Source organism: Sphaeramia orbicularis, chromosome 21 (genome assembly GCF_902148855.1).
Source record: "Sphaeramia orbicularis chromosome 21, fSphaOr1.1, whole genome shotgun sequence".
Classification (NCBI taxonomy): domain Eukaryota; kingdom Metazoa; phylum Chordata; class Actinopteri; order Kurtiformes; family Apogonidae; genus Sphaeramia; species Sphaeramia orbicularis.
The window spans coordinates 34456691-34479084 of NC_043977.1; the positions used below are offsets into that span (position 1 = coordinate 34456691).

General features: G+C 41.8%; 1 protein-coding gene and 1 long non-coding RNA gene across 2 annotated transcripts; one reads left to right on the forward strand and one right to left on the reverse strand.

The window, feature by feature from the left end:
• Positions 1–4160: 4160 nt before the first annotated feature.
• Positions 4161–6003, reverse strand: LOC115412010 (trace amine-associated receptor 13c-like; the record flags this gene model as incomplete). The annotated part of the gene is made up of 2 exons (XM_030124310.1): positions 4161–4974; positions 5825–6003. Coding segments are annotated over 2 exons (993 nt in total), but the record flags the coding sequence as incomplete, so codon positions are not given.
• Positions 6004–6686: 683 nt separating this feature from the next.
• Positions 6687–21823, forward strand: LOC115413087 (uncharacterized). Its single transcript, XR_003934426.1, has 3 exons — positions 6687–6815; positions 9471–9473; positions 21811–21823. It is a non-coding gene; the product is annotated as an uncharacterized LOC115413087 (long non-coding RNA).
• Positions 21824–22394: the final 571 nt, after the last annotated feature.

Here is a 22394-nt window from a genome sequence, read left to right on the forward strand (position 1 = left end):
TTACCTTGACATGTTTCGGCTACAACCTGTAGCCTTTCTCAGATGAGTCACTTGTCCCTGTGACGTGTCATTGTCAGCTGTTTTATCCTGACAATGACATGTCACAGGATCAACCAGTGACCTTTCTGAGGAAGGCTACAGGTTGTAGATGAAATATGTCAAGGTGAAAGAATGAACTCTTTGTCCATCTGTCTGACAAATAAGAAAAGAAAATCTTTATAAGTTCTAGTAGACAGTATGAACCTAATTGGACTAAAATCTTTCTGAGTCTAATAATTTTTCTTCCATTGTAATCCCTCCAGTGTGTCCTGGGTCTGCCTCAAGATCTCCTCCCCATTGGATATGCCCAGAACACCTCACCAGGGAGGTATCCAGGAGGTATCCTGACCAGACACCTGAACCACCCCAACTGGCTTCTCTCGATGTGAAGGGGCAGCGGCTCCACCTTGAGCCCCTTCTGGATGGCCAAACTCCTCACCCTATCTGGGTTCTCCCTATAAGGGGACACCCAGCCACCCTGTGGAGGAAACCCATTTCCATTGATTGAATCCTTGATCTTGTCTTTGGGTCACTACCCACAACTCATGACCATAAGTGAGGGGAAGAACATAGATCGACAGTCAATCAAGAGCTTTGGCTTTTGGCTGGGCTCATTCACCACAACAGACTGTTACAGCATCTGCATTACCCCGATCCACCTGTTGATCTCACATTCCATCCTTCTCTTAGGGTGTATTCACACCTGAAAAGTCCTTTGGTCCGCTTATTTGATTCGGATCAAATGCGGACTTTATTTTTTTCATTTGGGTCGGTTCGCATTCACATTGCACTTTTTGCTAGTGGACCAAAATGCGTGAACAGAAGCACGCATGTGATGAACTGCACTGGCATTGGACAGAAAAGTCAGGGGCGGTGTGAATCGGAGACGGCTGGTGTTGATGAAAATAGACGTGGTGCTCCTACATACAGTTATCATTTTCAGAGTATTTTTAAAGACACAAATTTACAAAAATAATGTTAACACTCAAGAAAACCTCAGATGGAGCCAGTTTCATAATACGGGCATCTGACCAAGTGTCAATGGCACATTCAATTTCCTCATTGCTCCACATCTGTCCACAGCTCATGGCTGCTGCTATTAGCTCTGACCACCCGTAAACCTCGGCTACTTCCAGCGGCTACGGTGGCTCGTCAAGCACAAAAAGGCTCAAGATTCCTTGGTTTGGTTCGGTTCGAGGGCGGTTATATTCGCACCAGAAGTGAACCGGCCCAGAGTCCATTTGGAAGCGGACCGAGACCACCTCTTCTAGGTTTGTTTCGTTCAAATCAGAGTTCGCATGTTTGTATTCACACCTAAAAAAAAGTCCGTACTTTCTGGGGAAACGAACTCTGGTCTGTTTTAAACGGACCAAACGTGGTAGGTGTGAATACTGTTAAGGCTGACGGTACGTGAACTGAACCCAGATGCAAGACCCTCAGACAGGAATACAATTAAAGGGGATTTATTGAATACAGTCAGAGTAAATGGTTCACACAGGAAAGTAATGGATAATTCTTCAGTGGGACTGTGTTGGGGAATTGTCTCGGCTTCTGATTCCAAGTGAACCACCTTACAGCCCAGGTCGGGAGCACACGAGGGGAGCCCGACTAGGAAAGAGCAAAGGAGAGTCAGGGAACAGACCAGGTCATACACGGGTGGACAATCAGACAAGCAAACGTACATAGGGATAGGCAGGCTCATGTACCGATAGTCCAGGCAGGGGTCGAAACCAGGATAGAGCACAATGGCGGATGAACAGACAGGGGTCAGGCGAATTCTCAGGTGTGGAGGACAAACCAGGTCGAGATCAGACGAGCAGGCAGACGAGGAACAGGCAGAGTCGGTGGTCGAAGGGCAAAACGGGTCACAACAGGAAGACAGACAGGAAGGGTCCAAAAACGCTGGTAAGTAATCACACCAAAAGGAGGAAAACGAACTGGCAACGAACAGGGGAAAACACAGGGATTAAATACACAAGAGGGCGGGAAGACAATTGGACACAGGTGGAGAAAATCAGGGACGAGTCAGGTAATCAGCACAGGTGGACACAATCAGGGAAGGGAAGTAAAGACACCAGACATGACACATGAGGGAAACTTAACAAAATAAAACAGGAAACAACACACAAGACGGACAAAACAAGTAAAAGTCCGGGGACTGATATGACAAATACATCATTACTCTTAAAAAAAAGACCTGAAGATACTTAAACCCCTTCACATTAGGCAGCAACTTTTCCCCAACTCGGAGAAAATAATCCTTCCTTTTCTGACTAAGGACCATGGCCTCAGACTTGGAGGTGCTAATCCTCATCCTGGCTGCTTCACATTTGGCTACACACTGTCTCAGTGCAAGGTGGAGGTCATATTTTGATGAAGCCAGTAAGACCCCATCATCTGCAAAAAGCAGAGATACAACCCTGAGGCCCCCAAACTGGACCCCTTCTGCCCCCTAGCTGTGTCTAGACATTCTGTTCATAAAGATCATGAACAGAATTGGTGACAAAGGGCAGCCCTAGCATAGTCCAACCTGCACTGGGAACACTTACTACCAGCGATGAAAATCAAACTGTGACTCTGGTCATGCAAGCATCTAATAGCCTGTATCAGTGGGCCGTAGACCTCCCACACCTCCCACAGGACACTTTGTGTGGTGAGAGAGAATGAATGGACTCATGTGCATGATGGTGAAAGGAGAAACAGTGTTTATTTAACAGAAAAACAAAACTGAGTAACCAAATGAGAACCTGAGGGTAGATGAACGCCAGAGTCCACTGGGTGGTGATACAGTCATGAGGTATGAGGTGAAATGGGATGAAATGACCTGGTGCTGCACAGTTGAAGAGGAACCCCTTATATGAGCCCCTGATGGTCAGGTGTTGCAGCTGTGCAGCACGAAGCAGGTTAGTCTAATTACTGATGAATCTGAGTTAGGGGTCAGCAGCCACACAGGAGCGGACCATGACACACCCCAACAGACATGGTCAAATGCCTTCTCCAAATCTACAAACCACATGTGGATGAAATGGGGAAACTCCCATGAACCCTCTAGGACCCTGTAGTGGGTACAGAACTGGTCCAGTCAGGGCCAGCACCTGTCATAGGCCTTACAGACGCTTGCCTAGGGCACCAACCGCTGGAGGGGGTGCTGCTGGTAGGCCAAAAAATATAAATAAATAATAATAATAAAAAAAAAAAAAATTATAATAATAATAGTAAACAAAGAAAGTACTGGTAACTTGATAATTCCTGATGTTCTGTCTTAAAAATAAAGAAATGAGGAACATAATAAACAAAACCATAACACCCCCCACCCCCACAATTTCTCAGGTGAGTTCTCCCTGACTCAGTGCTCACTGCTCAGTCACATGACGTACGTGTGTGTGTGTGTGTGTGGTTGGGGGGTAGGGCAAACTCATATCTCGCCTAGGGCTCCTAAATGACTAGAGCTGGCCCTGGTTACAGGTAATGAAGTTTCGCCCTCTTCAGCCCATAATGCCTCCATTCAGACTCCTCCACATCTGTGTTTTACACAAGGACTTCAGGTCAAATGATATTTGTCTATTCTACTGTACAGGTAAAACACAGGTATAGGACCACAGTACAGAGTGAACAGAACAACATAAAAGAGCAGGAATCAGTGATAAAGACATGACATAGTCAGATGTATATTTACTTGAGGTGGGTTGCAAAAGCAGATTGCAGCTGGAAAACAAAGAATAGGAAGCAAAAGAAATTTAACATGGGCCTTGAATGAAGTTTGTCAAAAAACAGAGTACTAGGAGACTCTGAAGTGACACTATACATAGTTACAGTTGTTTTTTGTTTTTTTTTTTTCCAAAAATGGTCCTTATTAACCTACTGTAGAGTTTCCAATCTACCTACCTGCCTAATAAATGACCTTATACCCTTGACCAGCATACTGACCTTTATTATCAATGCACTGCACAATAAGCATAAACTGATATAGAAGAGGTTAAGAGTGAAAAATTTATAGAAAAAATCTCCATAAAAATCCTTTGTGTTTGTTTTTCTTTATAAGTAATTAGTATCTCATAAGGAAAAAACATTTTAAACTTAAACTGTTCTATCACAGTGAGGACTTCTCATTTCATTGACTCCTAGACCATGGTGTAATCACAAGAGTCAGACTGCAGTATCTGCAAAGTGAATATTAGTCTAACAGCTTTTCTGAACCAAGGATAGAATAAGGAATAAATCAGAGGATTTACACATGAATTTAAATACATAACAAAAGTCATGCAAAAGGCTAATAAAGGAATAAATGAGTTGCCTGTTAGGGACACAATATAAAAAGGGCAGAAACATATTAAGAAGACAACAACAAGAACACCAAGACTCCGGGCTGCTTTCAGCTCAGATTTGTTGGCGACGGCCTTCCCTGAACGCTGGGCTGTGATGGATGTGATGTGAGAACGCATGGCACGAGCCTGAGACACAGCCACCACAAACACACTCATGTACAGAGCAAAAATGGCAGAAACTGGAAGAATAAATGTTGCAACAAGGTCAATAATACCGGAGAAAAAGTACATATGACTCACACACTCTCCCTGACAAGTACGATGCTTTCCCGGATGAGTCAGGTTATCATTTAAAATAACAAAACAATAACAACCAGAACAAAACCAACAGAGACAAATGCAAACTTTAACTCTTTTCACAGTGACCTTATTAGTGTAATGCAGAGGGTCACAGATAGCAACATAGCGGTCGACTGAGATGAGCACCATGTCTCCTACTGATGTAGAAACAGAGAACCAAGCTAAAAATAAATACAAAGAACACATGGAGTCAACAAGAAACCAACAGGTTATTTTTCGGAGGATTTCTACCGGCATCAGCACGAGGCCTACAAGGAGGTCAGACACAGCCAGAGAGAGGAGGAGGAGGTTGGTGGGTGTGTGGAGCTGTCTGAAGGAAGAGAAAAATCATGAAACAAATATTAAAACATGGGAAATGTAAAATCTACTACATGTAGCCAGTGGTGGATGGGAACTAAATAATTATTTTCCAAGTCCTTTATTTCAGTAAAATTGGATGCACTTGCACTATTGTACTAGAGCATTAAATTTTATTCAACTTCATATTTCCCCTTTGCTACATCTCAGAGGTAAAAGGGTTACTTCCTACTCATTTACATTCTTCAGAGAGCTTTAGTTCCTTTTTAGATTACACTTTTTCATCTTCTTTGTGTCCAGTGAAAACATTTTATGTCCAAAACTCCACAGACTTGAACATTTCAAATGTAAATGTCCATGATACTGATACTCATAAACATGTATGCAATGACAATGAAGGTATTTAGATTTTTAGAAGGACTTGACCCTGTTGTTTTCCTGGATTACTTAAAAACCTTTTGGATAAACAGAAAACTACAGTACATTATCACAAAGCTGAAAACAGGCCTGTTTTTCTGAAACTATGAAAAACTGACTTCAGACACAAGTGGTTTTCACAGGACATCAATACCACAAACCTGATCATCTACATATGATTTAATATGACACACTGCTGTTGATTAAACCTGTTACTATGAGCTCAGCCTCAAACATCTGCATCAGTAAACACAACATGAACTTTAAACCTGCAGTAAACGATAAGGTTTGTGAATGCATAAACTCTAGTCAAATTAGAGTGTTTTAGGTGTACTACTTTGGTTTTTGCTTGAATAAAGATTTTCTTTTTCCACCACTGCATGTAGTTCAGTGTATATATTAACTAATTAACATAAATAAAGCTTTGTTGACAAAAAAATATCTGCCTGAAATGGGCGACTGAGATGATGACCATCAGGTTGAGAACCACAGTGAGTGGAGAGAAGGTAAACAGCAGGATGTGATAGACCAGGGCTTCAGTCTGAGAAACCACTGGCTTCAGGCAGGAGGTATTGAGGAGTTCTGGAAAACAGAGCTCTGCTTCTTCATGTGTTTCCATCAGTGAAACAGAGACACAATGAAAAGAGAAGTATCAGCTCTTGGAGCTCATTAACTGTTTATCTGTGTTCTTGGTCATCCCTCCTTTTTCTCCACCTCTGATGGACAGTGTTGTTCCTCCTCTCTCCCTCCTCTCTGGTCCTCCCCTGGGTCTGCATCTGGGGAGGGTATGCTTAGTTACAGGTTGAACTCAGAGCCCAGGCCCACACAAATGCAAATTTTTACTCACAAAGCCATAGTGGGGATTTCCCTATGTCTGTTTCAAGGGTTGTGGTTTAGGGGTCCTCCTGCAGGATAATTTCATTATATTTGACTTCAAAATCCCAGTTAATTTTGAGCTATTTTCATATAATTACAGTGTTTGACCTAAGTTGGTGGAAGAGTGAATGTAATGGGCTGTTCTTCATTGGCCAGCTCAGTCACCTGGGGCCTCATGTACAAAGGTTGTGTACGCACAAAAATGTGGCGTACACCCTTTTCCATGCTCACATTCAGATGTACAAAGAGTGAAATGACTGTGGAAATGTGCGGTGCTCCACACCAAATCCATGGCTGGTGTGATGTCTGAGATATGGTTACATACATATAGAGTTATAGTTTATACTCTGGTTCATGAAGTTAAGTTGCATTAAGTAATGTTCCTGTGCCTTTAAGAGGCGTAATTTAGTCCACACAGACATAATAGCTGGCGTATGCATGTTTCTAGTGCTTTTAACCATTGATGACACTTAGAGGTGATATTGGAAAACTGTTAATAATGTGAAAAGGTCATTCCTCTAAGTGATGTGGACATCAGAGATACACAGATGAACAATTAACGTACGCAATTTTCTGCCAGGGCAACACATCCCCCCATAAGAATCAAACCCTGGTCCCATCAATTCCAATCCTGCCTTCTGAACAGGATGTGATTTTTACACATAAAGGGACAAGGACACAGAATTCACTTATTGATAAATGCATTTAATGTAATATTAATGTCTGTGGGAACATTTATAAGTCGGTCCAGGTGCTCATTGATGCCGCCGATGGACCTCACGTTGTCCTCTGTGACTCGGGTGAGCACAGGTGAGGACACAGCCGAGGACGGGCATCAGCAGCTGGCTGTTGGACTGGAGAAATCCCACGGTCTGTGACATGAGGCTGTGACTGCGTCTCACTGCCTTCTGTCTCATTGTCTTTTGGGAAATAATAAATTCACTGATTAAACATAAGTTAAAGTCTATGATTTCCTGTGAGTTACAAAAATACAAAATCTATTTTTACCTTTGGGGTGATCTGAGTGACCCCTGTGAGGGCAGCATCACTCATAATAGCGGCGACTCTCTGCTCAAACGGGCTGAGTTCATCTGAGTTCTTCTTTCCTTCCGCCTGTTTCATGTTCCGCCTGTTTCATCTTCTGCTTCACGTTCACCTTGATGTCACCTGATCATGCAGAGCGGGGAATCCCAAAGGGAATCCCACCTGCAGACCCTGTTTATATTGACTTGCATATTTAAATGTGGGCGTGGAGAGGTAGGAGTCTGGTACTCCAACATATGCGGTCAATTCCACAATGATTGGGATACACAAAGGAAATGTGCTTGGATTTGGGTGCATTCACAGTTTTGTTCATCGGGACTTTTTTGTGCGTACAGACTTTTCTGGATTTGGGCATACACCAGGTTTCAGTATGAAATCCACTCAAGTCTTTTTATTTGAGGCCCGTGATCTGAACCTAACAGAGCAGCTTTTCAGTTATAGAAGACTAAACTGAGGGCAGAAAGAGCTCCTGATGGTCAGGTGTTGCAACTGTGCAGCACACAGCAGGTGAGTCTAATTGAGGATGAGTGTGAGAGAGGGGTCAGTAGCCATGCAGGACCATGACACACCCCAAGGGGCATGGTCAAATGCCTTCTCCAAATCTACAAATTTGATCCACATGTGGTTTAAACCACATGTGGATCAAATGGGGAAACTCCCATGAACCCTCTAGGACCCTGTAGTGCAGATCTGTTCATTGTATGGCCTGTGGGCAACATGCAGCCCTATAGCTGACCCTGACTGGCCCCCATGAGTACTGCTTTCATTTTGAGGGATTTGCTAAATTTATGTTTTTTCACACGTACTTTCCATACTTAGCATAAGGCTTATGCACTGATTGGTCTGTTGTTCACTTTCAGCCTATAAAGATGTCAGCTAACACCAAAAAATGAAAGATTGATTCAGAAAGCAGAGCTTTTAACAAGACATGGACTTCTATGTGTTTCTTCACTGAAATCAGAGGTAAAGGGAAAAAAAAAAACTGAGATATACAAACAAAACTGGATGCATTTATTGTTTTTCATGTGGAGTAGCTGTATTCTGAGCTCCACATTTTCATTGTATCACTGTATTGTTTCATTTAATGTTTTTATAGAGATATATACTGAGCAGAGCTGCAGGTGTATTGGTCCGGCCCTTAACAACTGTGAATGTTTGTCATGTGGCCCCATAAGAAAATTAATAGCCCACCCCTGCTGTAGTGGGTACAGAGCTGGTCCAGTCAGGGCCAGCTCCTGGCATAGACCACATAGGCAGTTACATAAGACGACAACTGTTAGAGGGTGCGCCACTGGTTGGCTATAAATAAATAAAAAATATTAATAATAATAAATAAAGAAATAATAGTACTGGTAACATGATAATTTCTCATGTTCTGTCTTAAAAATAAAGAAATGAGAAACACAAAAACAAAACCACAACCCCATCCTGTAATTTCTCAGGTGAGCTCTCCCTGACCCGGTGCTCACTGCTCAGTCATGTGACGTGTGTGTGTGTGTGTGTGTGTAGGTGTGTGTGTGTGTGTAGGTGTGTGTGTGTGTGTGTGTTTGCACGAGAGAGAGATAGAGACAGAGCAGATCTGAATGACAGCCGTCAGGTGTCATGTACATCATCCAGCTCCAGGTTGCAGAATTTATCACTATGAAAAGGCCATCCAAGCTCTCAGCTGCACAATTTCAAAGTGGAGAAAAGAATTCCAATTATACAGACATAAAATCTTTTATAATGTTGAAAAATGTTTGATAATAATTATAAATTTCATTTGTAATGCACTTTACATTTTTATCTAAAAATCTCAGTGCTACAGGCAATAAATAAAAGAGAATAAAAATAGAAAATAAGTAAGCCAGATAAAACAGTTTAAAAATAAAAACAGTTAAAAATGAAGACAAAACAGGAGAAGCATGCACAGATGTTAACAGATCAAGGAAATGCTTTCCTGAATAAAAAGGTCTTCAGACCTTTTTTAAAAGTGTCCTCAGTCTGTGGGGCCTGGAGGTGATCAGGCAGGGCATTCCATAGATGGGGAGCAGCAGCAGCAAAAGCCCTGTCACCCATAGTTTTAAGTTTTGTCCTGGGGGGGCACAGACGGTGCAACTGGCCTGATCGGGTTCTGGAGGTGGTGTGGGGGGTGAGGAGTTCGGTGAGGTAAGTGGGGGCTTCACCGTGGAGACAGTGACAGGTGTGAAGGAGGATCTTATATTCGATGCGGAGGTGAACAGGGAGCCAGTGTAGTGAGTGAAGGGCAGGAGTGATGTGCTCGTGTTTACGCACCCTCATCAGGATCCTGGCAGCGCTGTTCTGGATGTGCTGGAGCCTCTAGAGGCTCCTGCCAGGGATCCTGATGAAAAGTGCATTACAGTAGTCCAACCTGGAGGAGACAAAGGCGTGGACAAGCTTCTCTGCAGCAGGGAGGGAGAGGGAGGGGCGGAGTTTGGCGATGTTGTGGAGGTGGAAAAAGGAATTTTTGCAGATATGGCTAAATGTGTTTGTTAAACGTAAGCTGGGGGTCGAATACGACTCCCAGATTAGTGACGGTGTGACAGAGGGGGATGTTGTGGCCGGAGAATGTTATGGAAGAGATGGGGGAGGAGTGGAGCTGATGAGTGGTGCCGATCTGAATGAGTTCAGTTTTAGTACTATTTAGCTGCAGGAAGTTTTGGCTCATCCAGGTCTTTATCTCCTCCAGGCAGGTGGTCAGGTGTGTTACACTGGCAGCGGGGGTGGAGTTAGAGGAGGGGGTGACCTTGATATATATTTGTGTATCGTCAGCGTAGCTATGGAATGTTATATTGTGTCTGTTGATGATATGACCAAGGGGGAGCATATATATGGTGAAAAGGGTTGGACCGAGTACTGAGCCCTGGGGGACTCCGCAGCTGATAGTATGGAGGCGGGATTTAGCATCTGCCAGAGCCACGCACTCTGTCCTTCCCGTGAGGTAGGAGTGAAACCAGTGGAGGGCAGTGTCCGAGAGTCCAATGAAGTGCTGAAGACGGTGGAGGAGAATGTGGTGGTCTACCGTATCAAATGCAGCAGAGAGGTCGAGAAGGACGAGGAGGGATGAGGAACCAGAGTCAGAAGTCATCAGGAGGTCACTGGTGACTCTGATGAGGGCTGTTTCTGTGCTGTGGGAGGGACGAAAACCAGATTGGAATTTTTCATACAGTTGGTGAGTTTTGAGGTGATTGTGGAGTTGGGCAGAGACTACTCTTTCTAATATTTTGGATATGAATGGAAGGTTGGAGATGGGCCTGTAGTTTGACAGGACTGAGGGATCTAAGGTGGTATTTTGAGAAGGGGCCTGATAAGAGCTGTTTTTAGAGACGGTGGGACGTGACCAGTTTGGAGGGACAGGTTTATGATTTTGGATATTAACGGACTGATAAACTGACTGTGAGCTTTTAACAGAGAGGTTGGGATGGGGTCAAGTGTGCATGTGGTTGGTTTTGATTTCATGATGATTTTCTCGACCTCCTGTTGCGTGGTGGGGGAAAAGTAAGGGAGGTGCTGTGTTGTGGTTGCAGTAGAGCTAATGTTTAAGGATGCTGTTTGTGTATGGAAGAGATGAGCGAATGTTTTCTATTTTTGATGTGAAGTAGTCCATAAATCTATTGCAGTGTTCTTCTGTATTGTTGTTGTGTGTGTGAGTCTGTGGATTTAACAAATGTTTGATGGTTGAAAAAAGTTGTTTGGAATTTCCAGGATTATTTTTAATGAGTTTAGAATAGTGGTCTGATCTGGCTGTAGAGAATGCTTTAGCGTATGTTTTTTGGTGTTCCCGGTAGGCCAATCTGTCCACCGTCAGGCTAGAGTGGATAAAAGCCCGTTTCAGGACGCACCCCGACCTTTTCATCTGCCCGAGTTCATCTGTGTACCAGGGGGCAGGGCGCCTAAAGCAGACAGTCCGGGTTTTTGGAGGGGCATGATGGTCCAGAAAGCAGGTGAGGCTGTTGTTATAAAAGTCTGTGAGGCTGATGACTGATGAATGTGGAGGCGGGGAGAGGTGCTGGAGGTGCTGGCTGAGAGAGACAGCGTTGATGTTCTTTATGTTTCTGAAAGTGATGTGAAACTGTGACTTAGGTATGGGGGTTTGTAGGGCTGTTTTGATGGTGATGGCATGGTGGTCTGATACTCCGATGCAGGCCCGGACTTTGTCTTGTAGCTCCTCAGAGTCAGAAAGCAGATCCAGCAGCAGACACCAGCCATGAGCCCACAAGTCCAGAGCGGGCAGGTAGGACTGCTCATAGAGTGAATATTATTAGAATAAATAGACTACAATGAAGAGTATGGTGTAGGCCTGTTCAATATGAAAGGTGCTCTGAGATACTAGATGATTCAGCACTGCATGAATGAAACTGACACGAAGGCTTTGCAAAATAGAAGATTTGTGCTGAGAATTATGACCATTTTTAAAATGTGCTTTAGTGTCAGAAGCAGAGCCAGGAGCCAGTAGTGATGAGGGGATTGTTCCTGTCAGGATGGAAGGAAAAGGTGAGCTGTTGGAACAGATTGTGTGAACAAGCCAAGGTTATAATCGTTAACGAAAACGAATGAAATGACGAAAACTAAAATTGGAAAAACATTTTCGTTAACTGAAATAAATAAAAACTCTAATTAAAAGAAAAAAACAATAACTAACCGAAACTGTATTGTGAGCTTACAAAACTAACTAAAGCGTATAAAAATTATGGATAAAATTCCCTTCGTTTTCATCTTTGTCAATGTCGGATTGCTATCAAATTGATTTATTTCGCTCCAGCAATTTTAGCTAGCGGCACCAAACGGCAATTCACAGTCTGTCATGTCTGGTTACTTGTGGTTTCCAGTCGTCTTCTGGTCCCCACTCTACCTGGAACATACAAACTAAAGCTGGGACAAAGCAGAAGAGTCCTGCATGGGACTTACTTTAGTGATGCGTGGGGTCGTTTTTTGGGGGTTTTTTTTGCGCACCATGTGTGCCTGAGTGACAGCAACAGAGCAGAGCTAAATGACAGAGTCAGAAAGGTGTAAGCATCCAGGTAAAGACTGGAGAGTTTATCATCATGAAAAGGCCTTCCAAGGCCTTAACTGCACAGTTTAGAAGAGGAGAACAGAGTAGGATGAAAAGTAATCCATTTACAGAGGTATAGAACCTGTTATAATGCTAAAAAAATGTTTAATGTTACTAGCAACAGCTAGCTGAATTAAAATGAAGCAAAGTTGGCTAATAATGGAACTGTAGATGATTAAGATATGAGATATCTGCTAAGGTGTGTGGTTTCCTGCTGCTGAACTGGGTTATATATGTTTATAAGTGGTTAATATACATTTCTATATGGTTTATATATGTTTCTGTGTGGTTTACTGCTGGTTAGCTGATTTATATATGTTTCTATTTGGTTTAACTGCTGGTTAGCTGGTTTATATATGTTTGTATGCAGTTTACTGCTGGTTAGCTGGTTTATATATGTTTCTGTGCGGTTTACTACTACTATGGGCGGCTGTGGCTCAGTTGGTAGAGTGGGTCGTCCAATGACCAAAGGGTCGGCGGTTCAAATCCTGGCTCCGACTGTCCACATGTCAAAGTGTCCTTGGGCAAGACACTGAACCCTAAATTGCTCCCAGTAGGGCCAGGCAGCGCCTTGCATGACAGCAGTTGCCCACTGGTGTATGAGTGTGTGTGTGAATGGGTGAATGTGAGGTTAGCTGGTTAGCTGGTTTATATATGTTTCTGTGCAGTTTACTGCTGGTTAGCTGGTTTATATATGTTTCTATCTGGTTTACTGCTGGCTGCTTTGTGCATCTCCTCTCACGATTTGCACATCTTCGCACTGTTTTCACGTAAGTGACGTTGTGTATGGATCGCACCCTCCCCAACCTGCTATAGTGAATTTATACATAGTACTGTACATGTGTTTGTGTCTCTACTCAGTCAATGAGCCGCCCCAACCTGACCCCTAAATAAAGTGTCCAGAGTAACCTGCTGATTCACACCTCACTAATTTCTTTGAATAGGATGGTGAGGAAGATAAAATATATGAAATAACTAAAACTAATATTAAAACTAAACTAAACTCAACTAAAACTAAGCATTCAGAAAAAAAAGTTTACTAATAAAAACTAACAAACCTACTCTAAAAACTAATTAAAACTAACTGAATTAGAGATAAAAGTCAAAACTTATTAAAACTAAACTATAATTAAAAATTCAAAACCATTATAACCTTGGAACAAGTAAGCATTAGTTCCAGTAAAACCACTTTCTATACCCAAACGATAGTCTGGACCTATTTTATTTTTTATCATTAAAAGTCAGCTAGTAAGTACACAAAGCCCACAATTGAAAGGCAACAGCATAAAGTAATATTAAATAAGCCTGCATATTTTGCCAATGTAAATATCTTAATTGGTTAAGTAAGTCAAAATGTCTGTAGATATTTTTTTTTATTGTGATACAGGTGCAGGCGAGTCTAGGGAAACTCATGGAAGTGGAGAGCAGAGTCGACTCAGGGACTGATGACAGAGGGAGCAGCTCAGCAGCAGAACCCTGAACCACTAGTCAGAAATGAGACAGATGAAGATAACATGTAAGGTTATAATTACATGATTTTAATAATAATCGGTCGTGATCTAAAGTGGGCCGGTCTGAGGTATGAAACTCCAGGGCTGAAAATGAGTCTCAGTCCGGTCCTGCTCCAATGTGATGAACATGGGGGTCAGTTATTGCAGTGTTGTTTGTGATGACTAGGGGCCTCATGTATAAAGCGCTCGTATGCACAAAAACCTGGAGTACGCCCTTTTCCATGCTCAGGTTCAGATGTATAAAGAGTGAAACGACCGTGGAAATGTGCGGTCCTCCATGCCAAGTCCATAGCTGGCGTACGCCTGATTCTAGTGCTTTGGAACCTTTGGCGACACTTAGAGGTGACACTGGGAAACTGTTAATAATGTGAAAAAGGTCATTCCTCCGATTGATGGGCACATCAGAGATGCACAGTGTTGGTGTATAAATCCAGCTTTATTGTTCAGTGATTGTATGTTGAGCTGTTGTAGGGTGATAGGGTGCACAGGCTGAGGTGTAATTAGTGTCCGAAGAACGCTGTAATCCACTGCGGGATTTCTGACTCGCTGGCTGTGGGAGAGCTCACCTCTATTAGTGTCCATGGAGGCGGTGCTCTGATGACGTAGCCAAGGACGCGTCAGTTGTGTGACGGGACGAGCAGCCGACCAGAGCAATGGGATGACAGTGCCGGTGCTGCTGTGTGTCCACACGACAAACCGACGCCGGGACCCTCGGTGGATGTAGCGAGGTTGACGCAGGAGTCCGTTCTGGACGATGGAGGAGAGGTCTTTTGGAACAGCACCTCGCATGAGGCGCTGGAGCTGCCAGGCAGAGTAGAGCAGCATGGTCGCTATGAGGCAGGGCACCGGTGCTAGCTGTTAGCTGCCAGCTATCGGCTACCAGGCTGGAAGTTGGTGGCTGCTGGTGTGATAGTCAACGTTTAAAGATGGTGCGGTGAAAGACGTCCAGTGGCAGGGTGGCTGACGCTAAAAAGTCGCACCATGTAGCAGTCCCAGGAGCAACTAGTCCCAGACTCCAGGGCTTTGGAAGTAGCCATTGCTAAAGACTGCCTCGGTGTTCAGAGGCAGCTATGACATGCAGGTTTTGTCCCGCATTCACTATTAGAGACGTCGTCAGCAGGCAACAAGCTGACATGCAGTGCAGTCGGTAAAGGCGGTAAGTTTTTACTTAATGGAGAACATCGAATGGTGGCTTTAAGCAGAGATTTACCGAGAGGCAGAGAAGCGAAGCGGCAGCAGAGAAGTGGCAAACAGTCAGTAGCTGCCATCCATCTATGGTGAATGTGAATGTGATGTTACTAGCAACAGCTAGCTGAATTGAAACGAAGCAAATTTGGCTAATAATGCTACTGTAGATGATTATGCCGTGTGATATCTGCTAAGGCATCTGGTTTACTGCTGCTGAACTGGTTTATATGTGTTTCCTTTAAGTTTTGCTTTAGTTCTTGGCCCACCATCTCATCTGAAAGGATTGACACATTATATCTCCTGTACTTAAAGAAGGATTCCTTACCCAGCACAAAGAGATAATGTGACAGGGGCATTGTCACTTATAGTTATGATCTCTATATTGCAACTACTGACTTTGTGTATCTGTTTCAACACACACAAAAAAAAAGTATATTCTCAAATAACTACCATGAGGGTTAGAGTAGAAAGTAAAATCCCTTCCTTTAGGGTTGTTATATCTCCACGGATCAATAAGGCCTAATTCTTTAATAACATTATTTAATACCCTGGATTTTTTTGTAGTCGGTCCCTGTTCTGGTGGCAACCTGACCAATTTTCCATTCTGTATGGTATCAAACCCCCCCACCACCACCACAGGATAATCATCCCTCTTCTGTCTTTAGTAATTATAATAGCTATGTTTTTAAAGAAAGCTTCATTCTCCTCATTTGGGGCGTAGATGTTTAATAGTGAAACAGTCATATCTCCAAATGTACCCACTTCCCATATCATCTTTAATCACTTTTGATCAGATATTAGTCCACTCACTATTGATTAGTATGGACACCCCCCTTTTCTTGCCATAAGACGCATATAATACTTGGTTTACCAATTTCCTTTTTCAGTTTTTATGTTCATTCTCACTCAGGTGAGTTTCTTGTATAGGTGCAATTGCACATTGTAATTTCTTCAACTGATTCAGTATTTTCTTCCTCTTAATGGGATGGTTTAAACCATGCACACTGTAAAAAACAAGGTTTAACCTATTCATGATACTTTAAAGCCTACACCTTCAGCTCTGTCCCTCCTGTAATTCACAACAACTGTGCCAAAAAAAAAAAAAAAACATAGCGCAAAAACAAACAGTACACAACTCCTTCTGAAAATAGTACGATGTGCACCCGCAACTTCCCAGGTGTATTAAAGATGCTACTTACTTAACTTGAGTTCCAGTTTTGCTCATTTAACCAATTTTGATGTTAGTCTGCATAAGTAGTACCAATCCCATAACTAGCTTCTTTTATACTCTTAACTTAACTATTAGATGTTGTAGTCCGATATTCAGATTCTCCTGATTATGCATACGCTAGTGATGTGTAGGTGTTTTGTTTTGTTTTTTTTTTCAACCTGCTGTTGTATAAAGATGAGAGTATCAACATGCGCTAAATTAAGGCTCACACACTGTCGGATGAGGGGTGGGAGAAAGAGAATAACACATAACTTCTCGACTTCGCTAAAGTAAAGTCAACTTTTGCCACAGATGTTGATGTGTTGACAAACTGGCTTTCCTGTTAATGCACTCGTGTGTGTGTGTGTGTGTGTGTGTGTGTGTGTGTGGGGAGCAAAATTCGTATCTCGCCTAGGGCACCAAAATGGCTAGAGCCGGTCCTGGTTACAGGTCATGAAGTTTCACCCTGTTCAGCCCACAATGCCTCCATTCAGACTCCTCCTCATCTGTGTTTTACACAAGGACTTCAGGCCAAATGATATTTGTCTATTCTACTATACAGGTAGTGCATAGGTATAAGACCACAGTACAGAGTGAACATAACATAACATAACAGAGCAGGTATCAGTGATAAAGACATGACATAGTCAGATGTATATTTGGTTGAGGTGGGTTGCAAAAGCAGATTGCAGCTGGAAAAGAAAGAGTAGGAAGCAAGAGAAATTTCATATGGGCCTTGAATGAGGTTTGTTGGAAAACTGAACTGACACTATACAGTTACAGGTTTTTTTTGTTTGTTTTTTTTTTGCTGAAAATGGTTGTTATTGATGTACAGTAGACCTTCCAATCTACCTATCTGCCTAATAAATGACCTTACCCCTGACCGGCATACTGACCTTTATTATCAATGGACTGCGCAATAAACATAAACTGATATAGAAGAGGTTGAGAGTGAAAAACTTACAGAAAACAATCCCAGTGAACATTTTTTTTTTCTTCATAAATAATTAGAATTTCATAAGGACAAAAAGACACATTTTAAACTTCAATCATTCTATCACAGTGAGGACTCATCATTTCATTGACTCCTAGACCATGGTGGAATCACAAGAGTCAGACTGCAGTATCTGCAAAGTGAATATTAGTCTAACAGCTTTTCTGAACCAAGGATAGAATAAGGCATAAATCAGGGGATTTACACATGAATTTAAATACATAACAAAAGTCATGTAAAAGACTAATGAAGGAATAAATGAGGTGTCTGTTAGAGTCACAATATAAAAAGGGCAGAAACATATTAAGAAGACAACAACAAGAACACCAAGACTCCGGGCTGCTTTCAGCTCAGATTTGTTGGCGACTGCCTTCCCTGAACGCTGGGCTGTGATGGATGTGATGTGAGAACGCATGGCACGAGCCTGAGACACAGCCACCACAAACACACTCATGTACAGAGCAATAATGGCAGAAACTGGAAGAATAAATGTTGCAACAAGGTCAACTGCACTGGTGAAAAAGTAAACATAACTCTCACACTCTCCCTGACACATACGATGCTTGCCTGGATGAGTCAGGTTATCATTTAAAATACCAAAACAATAACAACCAGAACAAAACCAACAGAGACAAATGCAAACTTTAACTCTTTTCACAGTGACCTTATTAGTGTAATGCAGAGGGTCACAGATAGCAACATAGCGGTCGACTGAGATGAGCACCATGTCTCCTACTGATGCAGAAACAGACAACCAAGCTAAAAATATATACAAAGAACACACGGAGTCAACAAGAAACCAACAGGACATTTTTCTGAGGATTTCTCCCGGTATCATCACGAGGCCTACAAGGAGGTCAGACACAGCCAGAGAGAGGAGGAGGAGGTTGGTGGGTGTGTGGAGCTGTCTGAAGGAAGAGAAAAATCATGAAACAAATATTAAAACATGGGAAATGTAAAATCTACTACATGTAGCCAGTGGTGGAGGGGAACTAAATATGTTTTCTCAAGTCCTCTTTTTCAATAAAATTGGATGCACTTGCACAGTTATTCAATTTCATTTTTAAACTCCACTACATCATACATACTTTTTACTCATTTACATTCTTCAGAGAGCTTTAGCTCCTTTTTAGATTACACTTTTTCATCATCTTTGTGTCCTGTGAAAACCATTTTATGTCCAAATCTCCACAGACTTGAACATTTCAAACGTGAATGTCCATGATACTGATACTCAAAAACATGTATGCAATGACAATGAATGTATTTAGATTTTTAGAACCAATTGACCGTGTTGTTTTCTTGGATTACTTAAAAACCCTTTGGATAAAAAGAAGATTACAGTACATTATCACAAAGCTAAAAACAGGCCTGTTTTTCTGAAACTATGAAATTTTGACTTTTCAGACACTAGTGGTTTTCACAGGACATCAATACTACAAACCTGATCATCTACATATGATTTAATATGACACACTGCTGTTGATTAAACCTGTTACTATGAGCTCAGCCTCAAACATCTGCATCAGTAAACACAACATGTACATTACAGCTGCAGTAAACGATTAGGTAAATAAACTTTAGTCAAAAAAGAGTGTTTTAGGTGTACTACTTTTGTTTTTGCTTAAATAAAGATTTTCTTTTTCCACCACTGTATGTAGTTCAGTGTATATATTAACTAATTAACATAAAATAAAGCTTTGTTGACAAAAAAATATCTGCCTGAAATGGGCAACTGAGATGATGACCATCAAGTTGAGAGCCACAGTGAGCGGAGAGAAGGTAAACAGCAGGATGTGATAGACCACTGCATCAGTCTGAGAAACCACTGGCTTCAGGCAGGAGGTATTGAGGAGTTCTGGAAAACAGAGCTCTGCTTCTTCATGTGTTTCCATCAGTGAAACAGAGACACAATGAAAAGAGAAGTATCAGCTCTTGGAGCTTATTAACTGTTTATCTGTGTTCTTGGTCATCCCTCCTTTCTCTCCACCTCTGATGGACAGTGTTGTTCCTCCTCTCTCCCTCCTCTCTGGTCCTCCCCTGGGTCTGCATCTGGGGAGGGTACGCTTATTTACAGGTTGAACTCAGAGCCCAGGTCCACGCAAATAAGAGGTTTTACTCACAGGGCCACAGTAGGGATTTCCCTGTGTTTGTTTCAATGGTTGTGGTTTAGGGGTCCTCCTGCAGGACAATTTCATTTTATTTCACTTCAAAATCCCGGTTAATTTTGAGCTATTTTCAGATAATTACAATGTTTGACCTAAGTTTGTGGAAGAGTGAATGTAATGGGATGTTCTAGTTAACTCACATAATGCTAATATTGTTAAAATTTCTTGAATTAAGATGCAAGTCCACTCTTCAGTTCATACTTCATTTGAAATCTACTGTGGTGATGTCAAAATACATATCTGTGTGACTGTACATGCAGGGTGCGATTTCTTGGGGGTGTGTGGGGGGATCAACCCCCCCTCTGGTTTTTACATGCCTACTTCTGCTCACATCAACATTTTCCCCAGTAAATCTATTTCCATGAGAGTTTGGTAGTAACTCAAAAAACCCAGACAAAGAATTCAAACATTTAAGTCCATATGTAAATAAAGTTATCTGTAATAAAGTGGAATGAAACAGGAGAAAATGATTTAACACACTATAACTAATTAATTCAATACTTAGTGGAGAACCCTTTGTTTGTAATGACAGCTTCAGGGCACTTTTTGTAAGAAGTAACTAATCGCCTGGAGTATTTAGGTGTGACTTTCTCCCATTCATCTACACAGATTGTCTTTAAATATTGAAGATTGCAAGGGACCCTCTTGTGAATGTGGATTTTCAGATGCTTGGATATGCATGCATGGATATTTGTCCAACCTGAGATCATTGTTGGTGATTTTTTTTTCAATTTTCCTCGAAGAAATCCTCCATAATTTACTTTTTCTGCTGAGACTGACAGACCAACTTGTTACCTTTTGATTGACACCTAACTTTGCCAATCTAAAGCGTCCCAGGGTAAACTGATTGGAGTGATATCCAACCAAGTGTGACAGACACATAAATGGTCATGCCAAGCTCACACTGCTGCTGTTCATCAGCAGAGAGATAAAAGACTTGCATCTGACAAGCCATTCCCCTCGGTGGCTGTAAAGATGGCGGTGTGACAAACAGCTGTTTGTTACTGTTCAGTATAAATACAGGCACCTTGTTTCACTTGAGCACTTTAATTTGCACACGTAGTTTTTGATAGCGCAGCACTTTAAACAAACGTATTTGCACATACAAACGTAATTGCACATGACTGGTTTTAAAAGGAGTTAAATGATTTTATTGTCTTTCCTTTTCAGTTTTTACATCCAGTGGCGCTAGTATTTTAATTGATGACTTCTTGGCCCTGGAGAAAAAGGGAGACATAAATTAGGTCACAAACAGAGGTAGTGCAATATAAATGTGCAATATTTAAGTTTAACTTTGTTTAGTGTCTGTGTTAGTGAATTTTCAAGTGTTTAGTGAATGGTGTTAGTGTGTTTGTACTTACCCTATCCTTGTGTCCATGTCTGTCACTGAAAAGAGTCCCTGCATGAACAACCAACCTTAAGAAGGTTCCAGCCTGGACCAAGGGAGGGAAATGTGTGGGGGAGCCAGTTGTATTTTATTGGTTTATGGGTTTTTATTTATCTTAGGTGTTTGGGTTTAGAGTTTTTAGGTATATAGCTTGGGTTTTATATAGGTTATGGTTGTGGGTTTTAGTTATGGAGGTTTTAGGTTAGTTTTAACAATATATGTAGATTTGTAAATCCCCTGTGGAGTTGTAGTGGTTTTATCCAGTTGGCTGAACACTATAAAAGGCGCCCATTTCCATCAGGTGGGCTTCTGCTGCTGGAGAAGACACTGCTGCTCTGACCTCCATATGCACTTGCACTTTGTTTGGGAAAAAGGATTATTGAAAATATTTTAAAAATTGTGGACCACGCCATCTCCTGCCTCTGCCTCGACTCCTTCCTCCTTTCACTTGTCTCCGACCGCTAAATTGCCAGCCTACGTCACAGGCGGCAACAACAAAAAAAGTCATGTGACTTAATAGGCAGTTACCTAGGGGGCCAACTGCTGTAGGAGGCGCTGCTGATAGCCCAAAAAAGAAAAGAAAATTGCAATAATAACTGTAAATAACGAAGTAATACTACTGGTAATGTGATAATTTCTCATGTTCTGTCTTAAAAACAAAAAAAAGGAAAGAAACATTCCTAAATGACTAGAGCCAGCCCTGGTTACAGTTAATGAAGTTTCGCCCTGTTCAGCCCATAATGCCTCTATTTAGACTCCTCCAAATTTGTGTTTTACACAAGGACTTCAGGCCAAATGATACTTGTCTATTCTACTATACAGGTAATACATAGGTATAGGACCACAGTACAGAGTGAACATAACATAACAGAGCACGTATCAGTGATAAAGCAAAACTAAAATAAAAAAAAAAAACAAATGCATTAATTTCTATTAATGATTTTAAAAGTGTCATGGAGAATGCAGTGATGGAGGAATGTCACTGTTTTTTAGCTTACCAGCTGACAGGCCGTAAGCTATTGTCATCATGTGGCGTCCGTCGTTGTCGTTTGTCGTCCATTACAAAAATTTCAATAGTCTTCTTCTCCGAAACTACAATTCCGATTGACTTCAAACTTGGTATACAGCTACTTTATGATGTCAACAAAAGTTAGTGAAATTATTTGGATCTGATTCTGGATTTGGTGCGACTTTGAAAAATGTCCCCATTATAAGAGATAGGACGTGGATTGATGCAATAACTCAGTAAACATAAATTATATCAAGTGTAAATTTCTACAGTCCAGCCCTGATGGGGAGATGACCAAAACATAATGGCCACATGCTGATCAGGATCTTCCTCCGGATCCGGGAACTGACGGAAAATTTAATATGGGCTCTTATGGGGAAAAAATTTCAATTGTCTTTTTCTCCAAAACTACAGTTCAGATTGACTTCAAACTTGGTATACAGCTTCTGTATGATGATGTCAACACAAGGTATTGAAATTAATTTGTTCTGGATCTGATTCTGGATTTGGTGCAACTTTGAAAAATTTTCCCATTATAACAGTGAAGAGTTGTTATTGTGTTTTATTGTTAATTGT